At 41.7% G+C, this 12,279-nt stretch overlaps 2 protein-coding genes across 2 annotated transcripts in view; one reads left to right on the forward strand and one right to left on the reverse strand.

Annotated features, from left to right (window-relative positions):
- The window catches only part of LOC135709803 (uncharacterized), an 81,280-nt gene that overhangs the window by 9,134 nt on the left and 59,867 nt on the right, over nucleotides 1–12,279 (forward strand). The gene's annotated exons all lie outside the window — the stretch shown is intronic.
- LOC135709813 (uncharacterized) overlaps nucleotides 3,474–12,279 on the reverse strand; it is a 33,649-nt gene continuing 24,843 nt past the window's right edge. The window contains exon 2 of the mRNA XM_065232222.1: nucleotides 3,474–9,249. Within this exon, the coding sequence (XP_065088294.1) occupies nucleotides 8,026–9,249 (1,224 nt within the window). The 3' untranslated portion in view covers nucleotides 3,474–8,025. The remainder of the gene's footprint in view (nucleotides 9,250–12,279) is intronic.

The following is a 12,279-nucleotide window of genomic DNA, read 5'->3' on the forward strand; positions in this document are numbered from 1 at the left end:
GTAGCCAAACCTCCAGCAAGAGTAAGCAGATTAGACCTCTCACTTTGTTCGAGTTCACTAGCGTTGGATTGCTCGTGGAAAGTAATCCAAGATCCCTACGGTAGTGATCATTTGCCAATCAAAATTTCTATTACCAATGGTTCATCTTCCACTCGCTCGGTTGACATCGCGTACGACCTCACGAAAAACATCGACTGGAAAAAATTTGCGGCCACGGTTCTCGGTGGTATTGAATCGGTTGAGATACTCCCTCCGCTGGATGAGTACTCCTTTTTATCGCGACTTATCGTTGACTGCGCTCTTCAAGCACAGACGAAACGCGTTCCGGGTGTTTCCATTCGCAGACGACCTCTCACTCCGTGGTGGGATAAGGATTGCACCAACGCGAACAGCGAGAAGTCCGCCGCGTTTAAACGCTTCCGGAAACACGGTAAGGTCGGGGATTTCGAGCGGTACACCGACCTCGAGAAAACTTTCAAGGGCTTGATTAAAGCCAAGAAACGCGGTTACTGGCGTCGGTTCGTCGATGGTTTGTCGCGAGAGACTTCCATGAGAACACTCTGGAATGTCGGCAGGAGAATGCGAAACGCGTCATCACCGGTCAACGAAGACAAGGAGTACTCAGACAGTTGGATATTCAGCTTCGCGCGGAAAGTTTGCCCGGATTCGGTGCCGGTTCAAACCAACGTTCGTGATCGTCCGTCGGGTAATAACGAAATAGATTCTCCGTTTTCGATGGTGGAATTCTCACTTGCTCTCCTCTCATGTAACAACTCAGCTCCAGGAATGGATAGAATCAAGTTTAACTTGCTCAAAAATCTCCCAGACGTCGCGAAGAGACGCTTGTTGAACTTATTCAATCAATTTCTGGAGCACAACATTGTTCCGGATGATTGGAGGCAAGTAAGAGTTATCGCCATTCGAAAACCCGGTAAACCCGCGTCGGATTATAACTCGTACCGTCCCATCGCGATGCTGTCCTGTATACGGAAATTGTTGGAGAAAATGATTCTTTTTCGTCTAGACAAATGGGTCGAGTCGAATGGTTTACTTTCAGATACGCAATTTGGATTTCGGAGAGGCAAAGGAACGAGCGACTGTCTTACGTTGCTTTCAACTGAAATTCAACTGGCCTATGCGCAAAAACAGCAAATGGGTTCAGTTTTCTTGGACATTAAGGGGGCTTTTGATTCTGTTTGTATCGATGTCCTTTCGGATAAACTCCACGATAGTGGGCTTTCACCAATTATGAACAACTATTTGGGCCACTTGTTGTCTGAGAAATATATGAGCTTTTCTCATGGAAACTCGACAACTTCACGAATTAGTTACATGGGTCTCCCCCAGGGCTCATGTTTAAGCCCCCTTCTTTATAATTTTTATGTCAAAGACATTGATGGTTGTCTTGATGAAAATTGCTCGCTAAGGCAGCTTGCAGATGACGGCGTTGTGTCTGTTATAGGGCCAAGTGCACCGGACCTGCAAGGACCATTGCAAGATACCTTAGACAACTTGTCTACTTGGGCTTTGAAGCTGGGTATCGAATTCTCTCCGGAGAAAACTGAGTTGGTTGTTTTTTCTAGGAAGCACCATCCTGCACAGTTACAGCTTCAGCTAATGGGTAAAACAATCACTCAAAGTATTTCTTTTAAGTATTTAGGTGTCTGGTTCGATTCCAAATGCACATGGGGAAAACATATTGCGTATCTGAAACAAAAATGCCAGCAAAGAATTAATTTTCTTCGTACAATTACTGGAACTTGGTGGGGAGCACACCCGGAAGATCTGATCAGGTTGTATCGAACAACCATCTTGTCGGTTCTAGAGTACGGTAGCTTCTGCTTTCAATCCGCGGCAAAAACACATATCTTGAAGCTGCAACGGGTTCAATACCGTTGCCTCCGAATCGCGCTTGGCTGTATGCACTCGACGCATACGATGAGCCTCGAAGTACTCGCGGGTGTTCTCCCACTGACAGATCGTTTCGCGGAACTGTCCTTCCGGTTTCTTATCCGTTGTGAAGTAATGAACCCATTGGTAATAGAAAATTTTGAGAAGCTACTCGACAGAAATCCTCAAACAAGATTCATGAGTTTGTACTATGAGTACATGACGCTGGAGGTTGGTCCTTCTTCATTAATCTCCAATCGTGATTGCTTTCAAGCCTTCTATAGTTCCTCTGTAAATTTTGATCTGACCATGATGCAAGAAATCCATGGAATACCAGATCACCATCGGTCGATGGTTATTCCCTCAATTTTCGCAATCAAGTACCACCATGTAAGTAACGATAAAAGATTTTTCACAGATGGGTCAACCATAAATGCTTCCACTGGATTTGGTGTATTTAATCAATTTCATAGCGCCTCTTATAAACTGCAGAAACCATGCTCAGTATACGTTGCGGAACTCGCAGCTATATTTTACGCAGTAGAGCGAATCGCCTCACTACCGTCTGACCATTATTTTATTTTTACGGATAGTCTTAGCTCATTGGAGGCTATTCGTTCAATGAGGCCGATGAAGCACTCCTCGTATTTCCTGCCTGAAATACGATCTAAACTGAGTGCTTTATCTAACTGCTCCTATACTATCACCTTAGCTTGGGTCCCATCTCATTGCTCAATTCCGGGTAATGAGAAAGCGGACTCATTGGCTAAGGTGGGCGCTATGGAAGGCGATATTTTTGAGCGACAAATCGCCTTCAACGAATTTTTCTCCATTGCTCGTCAGCAAGTCCTCATCAGTTGGCAACAAAAATGGAATGATGGTGAATTGGGAAGATGGTTACATTCTATTCTCCCTCAGGTGTCGAACAAGCCATGGTTCAAAGGGTTGGACATGAGCCGCGACTTTATACGCGTTATATCAAGGCTTATGTCCAATCACTGCTCGTTAGACTCGCATTTCTATCGAATTGGGCTCTCAGGCAGCAATTTATGTGCGTGTGGCAGTGGTTATCACGATATCGAGCACGTTGTTTGGTCATGTACCTTACACCGTGTTGCCAGATCTGAGTTATCCATATCCGTCAGGGCCCGAGGAAAACAACCCGCGATACCCGTTAGAGATGTCTTGGCGAGCCGAGACCTCGACTATTTGAATTTAATTTATGTGTTTTTAAAACGGATAGATTTGAGGATTTAGTAGTTAGTGTCATCTTGTGTTCTCCCAAGTTGTTAGTTGCCCATCGGTGTACCCCCATGTTTGTCTTTTTCATCAGAGTGTCGCCTAGTTCGAGATCAAGAGCACATTGCTCTCCAAACCTTGTGTTCACAATCCCTACCCTGCCATCCATTTGTTACAATTTGTTACCCCTAACCTCGAGATAGCCGCGAGTAATCGGCCTCCGCTTTACTAACGTTAGTTTTAAGTAATTTTGTTATTTAAACAATGAATATCGGCTCCGCAAAGCTACAGCAAATGAGCCTGGAAAAATAAACGAATTATAAAAAAAAAAAAAAAAGAGATAACAACAGGTCATGTTAAAGCTATTTTACATCGAAAAAAATCTGTTTCTGCAATTGGAAAATTTTCGAGAGTGAAAAAGTCAAACTTGGACCGCTCTGCGCCATCGCTAAATCAAGTCCGATTGAGCTCAAATTTTGCATAGGGTCGTGTTTCGAGGCAATAAACATTTTGTAGGGGGTATCTTATTGAAATTTGATATGACCATTTTCATTGGTACCCTAGTGAATATGCATCGACGATGAAATGACTGATTGTGACCAGGGCTGGCAAAATTCATTTTCAATGAAAGATCTCACGCGATATTTACAGAGATACTTCTGTCACTATCTTTGGATGAGAAAACGATGATAGAGATTTTCTTCAAAATCTCAACGAATTTTTCGTCATGACAGAACGTGACAGTGTTGTGATCATCGTAATTACTAGCTCATTTAATGCTTTTAAAGTTACTTGTACCGCGGAAATCTTCATAATATATTCACTTTACCGATTACATACGGTTTTTTGATTAAATTCATCTAAATCAGTTGGAAATGTTGATGTCAAAACCGCATAAGAATTATTTTCATGAGTGCTTGATCATTGAAAAATGACAAGAAATCTAATGATAGGTAGTTTCAACCCGTGATAGTGAGAGGACCTGTTTTCTCATCGTCACATCACGGCCGTGATATTTACCAGCTCTGATTGTGACTCTCTAAATGTGAAATTGGCCGGTTTTATGTATCAAACACATACATTATAACCTCTTCTTATTACTTACAAGTACAAACAATCATCATAACATCTAATGATTTCATAATTTTGAAAAGCATTCTTTTTATAGCAAACGAATGGCTGTACCCATATTCCCAATAATGGAAAACTAAAACGCGAATTTACTGCTAAAAAAATGACAGCTCGGTTATCAAAGTTTAAATTTTGAAATCAAGGTTTGCTACGATGCCACCATAATGTGCCATATCGGTAAACGCCTAATGTCAAATGGGGGTGATTCAGTTTTTATAGTAGACTATAAAACTTCCATACTCTCCCATATACAGTCAAAATTTGCTGGTAGGGCCACCACCTCGACCCAACTAACGAATTTGATTCGTTAGTTGGGTCAACTGACAGAAGGCTAAATTTTGTCGGGGGTTGTATGCATACTTTGTTGTGGTCGAGAAGATTTCACTAAAAGCGGATTCAATCAGAGCGGATTGAAGCAAGTTGCTTGAAACTGACAAAACATATGATGAGTACAATTCTAAGTATATGTTTCATTTTAGAATTTAAAATAAAACTTAAAATTTTCGAGCAAATTTCAAATGTTTACAATTATTACACGTAATGCTCTGTCCAAAACGCATATGACGCATATATTTATGTTCGATTGTCAAATGCAATTTACATGAGATTTTGACATATAGTTGCTTTTTAATTGGGTCATAGCCCAACCAGCGGAGGCCCAACAAGAAAGCAGCCCAATGTATTAAAAGCCCAACCACCGAATTTCGGCTGTACACGGCAAATGAGATCAACCCGATTTTGGGTTCAGTTTACTCATAATCGCAAAAAGTACAGGAACTCAACGATGAGTAAATTTTCCTCCTATTTTTCTGTGTAACACCTATAACATCTGCCAGAAAATGAGGAAAATTGACGAAAATTTTACTCAGTCTAGACCAGATCAGACGGAGACCAATAGACTGAGCGAATCCAATATTTACTTTTATCATATTTATGGAATTTTTTTTCTGGACAATCCTGGAAAAACATTAGGCAAATTTACTCATCGCTGAGTTCCTGTACTTTTTGTGATTTATGAGTAAACTAAACTCAAATTTGGGTCGTTCTCATTGGGTGTGTATATTCTTGAGAATTCAACTGTGTCTGTGACGTAAAACGTTGTAACTTAATAAATACGTATGGGTAATGATACTACAAAGTAAGAGGTTGTATCCAAGACACGACCGTAGATTTGACATAGGATTACGTGCTAGGTATCAATATTCGGCGACTGTGTTAGGGAATCCACTTTTTCCCATCACGGAAACACCTCGTTTTATGATGACAAAAACAACAAGGGACAGCCCTATGGGGTTGTACGCAATGGTGACGTAGGACTACGTGGTCTTATATAATAAATCTTAATTGTTAACTGCAGCAACTGGAGCTTGTGTTTTGTGTAGGAACAGGAATTTGAGCAGGGTTCTCTCTGATTATACTCTTTAGTATGACCACAGACAAACAGACGTAACTCTTCATTGTGTATCTTCGTTCACGCATTTAACGGTTGATTTGAATATTATCAGTTCCGCAAACTACTCGCCGCAGCGCTGGCATCGGATCACTTTGACGTTTCTATACATTCTATAGAACTTTTATGCAATATTGTTTGCGAGTTAGCGAGCAAGCTTGTTTTTCGCGAGAAGCCTGAAAGATGTCACTACTGAGGTCCTATATTTTGAGATACTATGTTTTCAAGAAAAACTTTTTCAAAGAGTTACGTCTGTTTGTCTGTGGTATGTCGTTCTTGACATATATGGCCCACAACGACTCACGAAGAGCTACTGATTCCGATCAATAGCGGTGCGGCTTCTTCCTCTTTCAATCGATGCTTACGTGGGGTGCAGCTCACTGCCTGCAGGCAGCATTTCGTTGCGTACTGGAGAATAATGTTCAACGCCACGCGCCGAAAGCTGTGCTGTTGCTGCAACTGATGATGAAGACCGGACCCCACCACACACGGTGATTGAAACTGAATCCGATCAGCGATTGAGGCCAGCTTTGGTAGTTAGCAGCTTGCGGGAGCCTTTCGTTGTGTACTGGAGAACACCCCTACTCACCACGCGGTGATTGAATAACCAGCGTTTGGTGAGACCGGATGGAATTCAACTTTGAAATCTGTGTTAGGGAAATCGCTTTTTTTCGCAGGCTATTTTAATTATAAAAGCAACAGTTGCACATCCGGGAAATTTTCAATAGTGACATTTTGAAAAATGACTAAGTCTTAAATTTAACGGATGCGTAGAAATATGATCGATTGGTGATAAAATTATTGAAATTGGTCCAGGGGCACTCCGTTATTAACGTTCAAAATATTTCATAATTTTGTTACATGTTCCATTTTCTGTTTTCACAAAGTGTACCCCCATATAGAAATCACAGACGTAGTCCTACGTCAAAAGTACACATTTTCGTGCACAAAACGCACGGCATTTTTGGTTTAATCAATAGATAATAAAAAAAGCGAAAATTGATTGGAGGAATTCTTGATAAAATTTTCCAATCGCGAGATATTAGCGATTAATCGTATAAATTTGAGTTTTTTTTTGCTCTTTTCTAACGTCCTGAAAAAAAAACCTTGCCTTAATTCGAAATTTTTCTCGTTAATTGACATGGCCATGTGGTATTCGGTCATTGCGAGAATTTGTATGTACCACTTCAATACTTTTACGCATTTGACGACAAACGTTTGGTTTCTGGGTACATTATCAAAAAGCTTTGGGATTGATGTGGCTGGCAGCCATGGCAAGCAAACGTACAATAAAAATTAACTCTAAAACAACAATAATTTATGGAGGTCCTGAATTAAACCGTTTTGTCGTGATGGTTGATTAATGCTGAGCTATAAGGGTGTTCAACACGGATGAGGCTGGCGAGCTGCATGTTGTTTGGAACGAGAGTGACGCGCTTTGCATAGATGGCCTACAGCGGCTCACGACGAGCAACTGATTCCGATCAGTAGCGGTGCGGCTTCTTCCTCCTTCTTCGGTGAATGGACGCTCATGTTGGCTGCAGCTCACTGCTTGCGGCAGCCTTTCGTTGTGTACTGGAGAACAATGTTCCAAGCCACGCGCCGAAAGCACTGCTGCTGCTGATGATGATGATGACGACCGACCGCCGACCGGACACCACAACACACGATGATTGAATAAACACCGTTCGACGAGACCAGATGGAATTCGAGTTTGAAATGGGTTGAGGATAGCGCTTTTTGCAGACATTCGGTGATAATTTTGATCACCATTGCAACAGTTGGACATTTGTGTAATGTTCAATAGTGTCCTATTGAAAATTCATAGTGTTAATTTTAGCAGATTCGTAGGAAAAAATCCAATTGATTGGCTTGTTTAGAATTAAAATACATCCGCTATTGACAGAGTTATAAGTGGTCAAAACCTGACCACTTTTCGTAATGCGGTCAATTTTGGTTTTTTGAAATTGCACCCTCAATATGTTGCCGAAAGACGTAATCCTACGTTAAAAACCATGATACAATTAACGTGTTATTTTGAGCATAGTGTGGGATCAAGTGTCCGGACTTCGAGCCTTTACAGTTATTTTGATTTCGAGTGATAGAGTGAACAAATTAAGGATTCTACCGTAAGTTGTTTCAACTGCAGATTTTCTTCGTTACGTTCGGATATCATTCAAAGAACGCCTCTACCTAAAAAGCAGTTTATTTCAACAGAATAAAACTCAACAGCAGTGCAATACAGTCTATGGCTAAGAATATTTAAAATAAATTACTAATCTTTTGACAAACTATTTAAAGAAAAATGGTTCAGTTTACTGCCTCCGCGAAGAGAAACGTTTGAAACCTCTCAGTCTCGGTGCTATGTACTTGGATGGCTTTTTCGTAGTCGGGGTGGGTGGTTCGACCGTCGTGCTAAAATCATCCGAAATATCCATTTTCATCATCTCCATCGTTGTCGTTTCGGGCATTGGATCTTTCTTAACGCTAGGACTGTCGAAGTTGAACGAAAGCGGAATGTATTCGTCGGTTTTTAGAGATTCGAAATCGAACTTGGGGCCGTCGTAAGATGATTCTTCCAACTGTTGAGCCAATGATTTGATCATCGAAACATTCCGAGTAGCTACGGCGTTTGCTAGTTCGGAGAACAGCAGATCCGGAGTCGTTGAGTTGTCACTGTACATCGTAAAGTCTATGGTGCTCGGTGCGGAAGGATCTTTGAAGGCATACGGAGTATTTTTGAGTTTGTCTTTCAGCTCGGTTGAAGGTTTCGACGCTTGCTTGAAGCTGAAGGTTTTGGATTCCGGCGAGTATACGTATTCTCTTTGTTCGAAATCGTCCTGATGATACAGGGAACTGGGATCGAATGTGTTGTAGCTGTCGGGCTGTTTTTCTTTGTTTTTCGCAGGTTCGACTTTCGTGCTTAGTTTGCTGGCAGTTTTAGCTTTACTTCGATCTTTTGGAGTGCTCGTTAGAATGCTAGTGTACTCTTTGGCTACACTGATGACGCCGTTATTCTTTTTCTTCATCATTTGGGCATCCGGTGGAAACATGACGGGACCGGTATCGCCATTGGCCAGGTTATGATTTTTCAAGATCTGGCTTTGTGTTTTGGCTGCACTCTTGGCTATTTCCAGCAGATCCGCCGGATGTTTGAATTCTTCCTGCGGTGTTTTCCTAATTTCTGGAATGTTGAACAATGGCGGCTTTAGAGCCATTTTCTTCAATTTGTTCGTATCATCTGAAGGCCAGTACTGAACATGTTCTTGCTGCTTTTTGTGTCCGGTCATATCGAACTCGTCGAAGAAATGCTCTGTGCGATCGCTGAACATCGTGCTGGTGGGTTTGGGTATGGACACATTCTTGATGACAGTAACAGTTTTCACGCGACCTCCATTCGAGGATCCCATGTCCGTCGAGGCATAGCTGTACGTCAAGTCACCAAGCACAACTCCACGCTTGAACAGCGAGAAGCTATGCGGATGTTCAATCGCTAACGGTCGGACGGTGTAGATAGTTACCGTCAGGATCGCCATAACCTGAAATGGTAGAGATTGTGTACACTTTAATTTTCACGAGAGGGAGAGAGAGAGAGAGAGAAACTAATGGATGAAATAACATGGTAAGTGCCACCGCTAGAGATCGAATCATGAAGCTGAATATGTAATGAATTTATTATCTATTTCAAACTAAGTCAATCTAAGCAGTGTCCGCGCTTCAATTAGCATTTTCTCAGCGTTACGCACACATAGGGCAGAGAACTACTTCGGCCTAATCGCCCATTTTGGGCCTATCGAGCAGAAAACTTCAAATAAATCCAAGATTTCAGAGTAAACAAATCAATTATGCGTTTGGTACGATACTTTAGTTTATAAGCTTCCGAACGAAGTCAATGAGAACGCGTGATATGAATGTTTGCACCCATTTTTCCCAAAAACAAAACAAGCGCTCCAACCGAATCAATTTTTATCTTCATCCGATAGGCCGAAGTGAATTCATTGGCGTTTCAATGTGTTAGGCCGATTTTAGAATCCGTAGGCCGAGTTTGGCGTCCAGAAACAGTGTTAGACTTTTGATAATATCTCAACGATTGGTTTCTCTTTATCAAATCTTACGGTACGTACGGAAAGGTAAATAAATTTGGAAGCCATCAGTAATAATAACATTCCGTTTGGTGCTAAACTGTGCTAGATTAAGAAAGACTAAGTGCGAGTTGTGCTTAATAGGCTGGAAATGGGGTAGTTAACCCTATTACGTATTTATTTGTTTTCATTTATTTGCTGCTTACTGCTATGTCAACTCCAATCGACAGAATTGTCGAAAACTGTTTGAAACCCGTTTTTACAACGCTCCAAACATCTCAGGTGAGTGTGACTATTGTCGGCAACCTATTTTTCTTCGGCAACCATCTGAACTGCGGGTTAACCAGCTGTTCTATTATCGGCAACCCGGAATCAACCGTATTTTGTATTGCGAACACACTTGATTTTTTTGCCGAGATTTCAAAGCCTAGCCCTAATAAAAATGACCATAAAAGAGAGCTTAACGACGTGTTTGGGGTATCATCCAAACCATTTGTGGGATAGTTTACCCATCCGGGACACAGTTCGTTTATGGTATTTGTTTATTAGGGCCCATTTTATTTGGCTGAGATTCAGTAAAACAATTGCCAACAAATAAGATTTTACTGAGAAATCAGCTAACAAATAGATATTATGCAGAGATATCAGCAAAAGTAAATGCCGAGGTAATCGACTGTTGAAGATTTTACCGAGCTAGTTTGTGTGTGTAGATTTCATTTGAGCAGGTCCATTCCAAATAGTGAAAAAATAAACATATTTAAGATTACCTCTCAGAACTCCATGAAACTTCGCATAATTTAGTTTGAGATCTTCTTTCCTTTATTTAACGTCGGTCTATATTCCGCAATCTAGTGCCAATCACCGACGGACATTGATTGCCATCCATTGACGGCAATCGAATGTGCAGGAAGGCAGCTTCCACACCTGCGTAGGATATCGCACCCACTCAGCACACATGGGCCGGGACCAACGGCTTTACTTCCCTTCCGAAGGAAGACGCGAGGGGCACGCAATACAAAGAACCGGTGCGTTGAAGTTACAATGTAATCAAAAGCTCTTAAAGTAATTAATGCGTTTTGAAGTAAAGGGTGATACGTCAAAATTTGGTCAATATCAACTTGACGTATTTCTTTCAATTTTGCATTTTAAAAACCTGAACACCCCTCATTTTGAAGGTGTGTGTGTGTAGAATGTTGCTCCTATTTTGATTTTGGAATTCACTCTTCAGTTGTCAAAATGCCGTCCAAGCAAGAAGAGCAGCGTATCAAAATTTTGCTCGCGCATCGCGAAAATCCGAGCTACTCGCACGCAAAGTTGGCAAAATCGCTAAAAGTTGCCAAATCAACCGTTACAAATGTAATTAAAGTGTTTGGGGAACGTTTGTCGACAGCCAGGAAGTCTGGATCGGGGGGAAATCGAAAACCGGAAGCCGCTGAGGCGACAAAGAGAGTTGCCGGTAGTTTCAAGCGAAACCCTAACCTCTCTCTCCGAGATGCCGCAAATAAGCTGGGTGTATCGTCTACAACCGTGCATCGAGCCAAAAAACGAGCCGGACTATCGACTTACAAGAAGGTAGTGACTGATAAACAAAATACGACGGCCAAAGCGCGATCCCGGAGGCTGTACACGACGATGCTGACGAAGTTTGACTGCGTGGTAATGGACGACGAAACCTACGTCAAAGCCGACTACAAGCAGCTTCCGGGACAGGAGTTTTATACGGCAAAAGGAAGGGGAAAGGTAGCAGATGTTTTCAAGCACATGAAACTGTCAAAGTTCGCAAAGAAATATCTGGTTTGGCAAGCCATCTGTACCTGTGGCTTGAAAAGCAGCATTTTCATAGCTTCCGGGACTGTCAACCAAGAAATTTACGTGAAAGAGTGTTTGAATAAACGTCTGCTGCCTTTCCTGAAGAAACACGGTTGTTCCGTACTGTTTTGGCCGGATTTGGCATCTTGCCATTACGGTAAAAAGGCCATGGAGTGGTACGCCGCCAACAACGTGCAGGTGGTTCCCAAGGACAAGAACCCTCCCAACACGCCAGAGCTCCGCCCAATTGAGAAATACTGGGCTATTGTCAAGCGGAACCTAAAGAAGACCAAAAAAACTGCTAAGGGCGAGCAGCAGTTCAAGGCAAACTGGCTTTCTGCGGCGAAGAAGGTGGACAAGGTGGCTGTACAAAATCTGATGGCAGGGGTCAAGCGTAAGGCCCGGCAATTCGGATTTGGAAAAGCGGAAGCCTAACTGAATATTTTTCCTGAATTTTATACTAATTGAACTTGAAAAAGAAATTTAATTTGATTTTTTAAATAAACGATTTCACCGATTTACACGCGTTTTCCCTTGACCAAATTTTGACCGTATCACCCTTTAGTACTGACGGTAATTAAAATTATCGATCCGTAATTAATGTAATTAAAAGTATTGAAAATGTAATTAATGTACTTTAATTACGAAATTTCAACTGTAATTAATGGAGTTAAAAAG

Source organism: Ochlerotatus camptorhynchus, unplaced genomic scaffold (genome assembly GCF_037179485.1).
Source record: "Ochlerotatus camptorhynchus isolate MF236.1 unplaced genomic scaffold, CSIRO-AGI_Acam_v1.1 ptg000365l, whole genome shotgun sequence".
Classification (NCBI taxonomy): Eukaryota; Metazoa; Arthropoda; class Insecta; order Diptera; family Culicidae; genus Ochlerotatus; species Ochlerotatus camptorhynchus.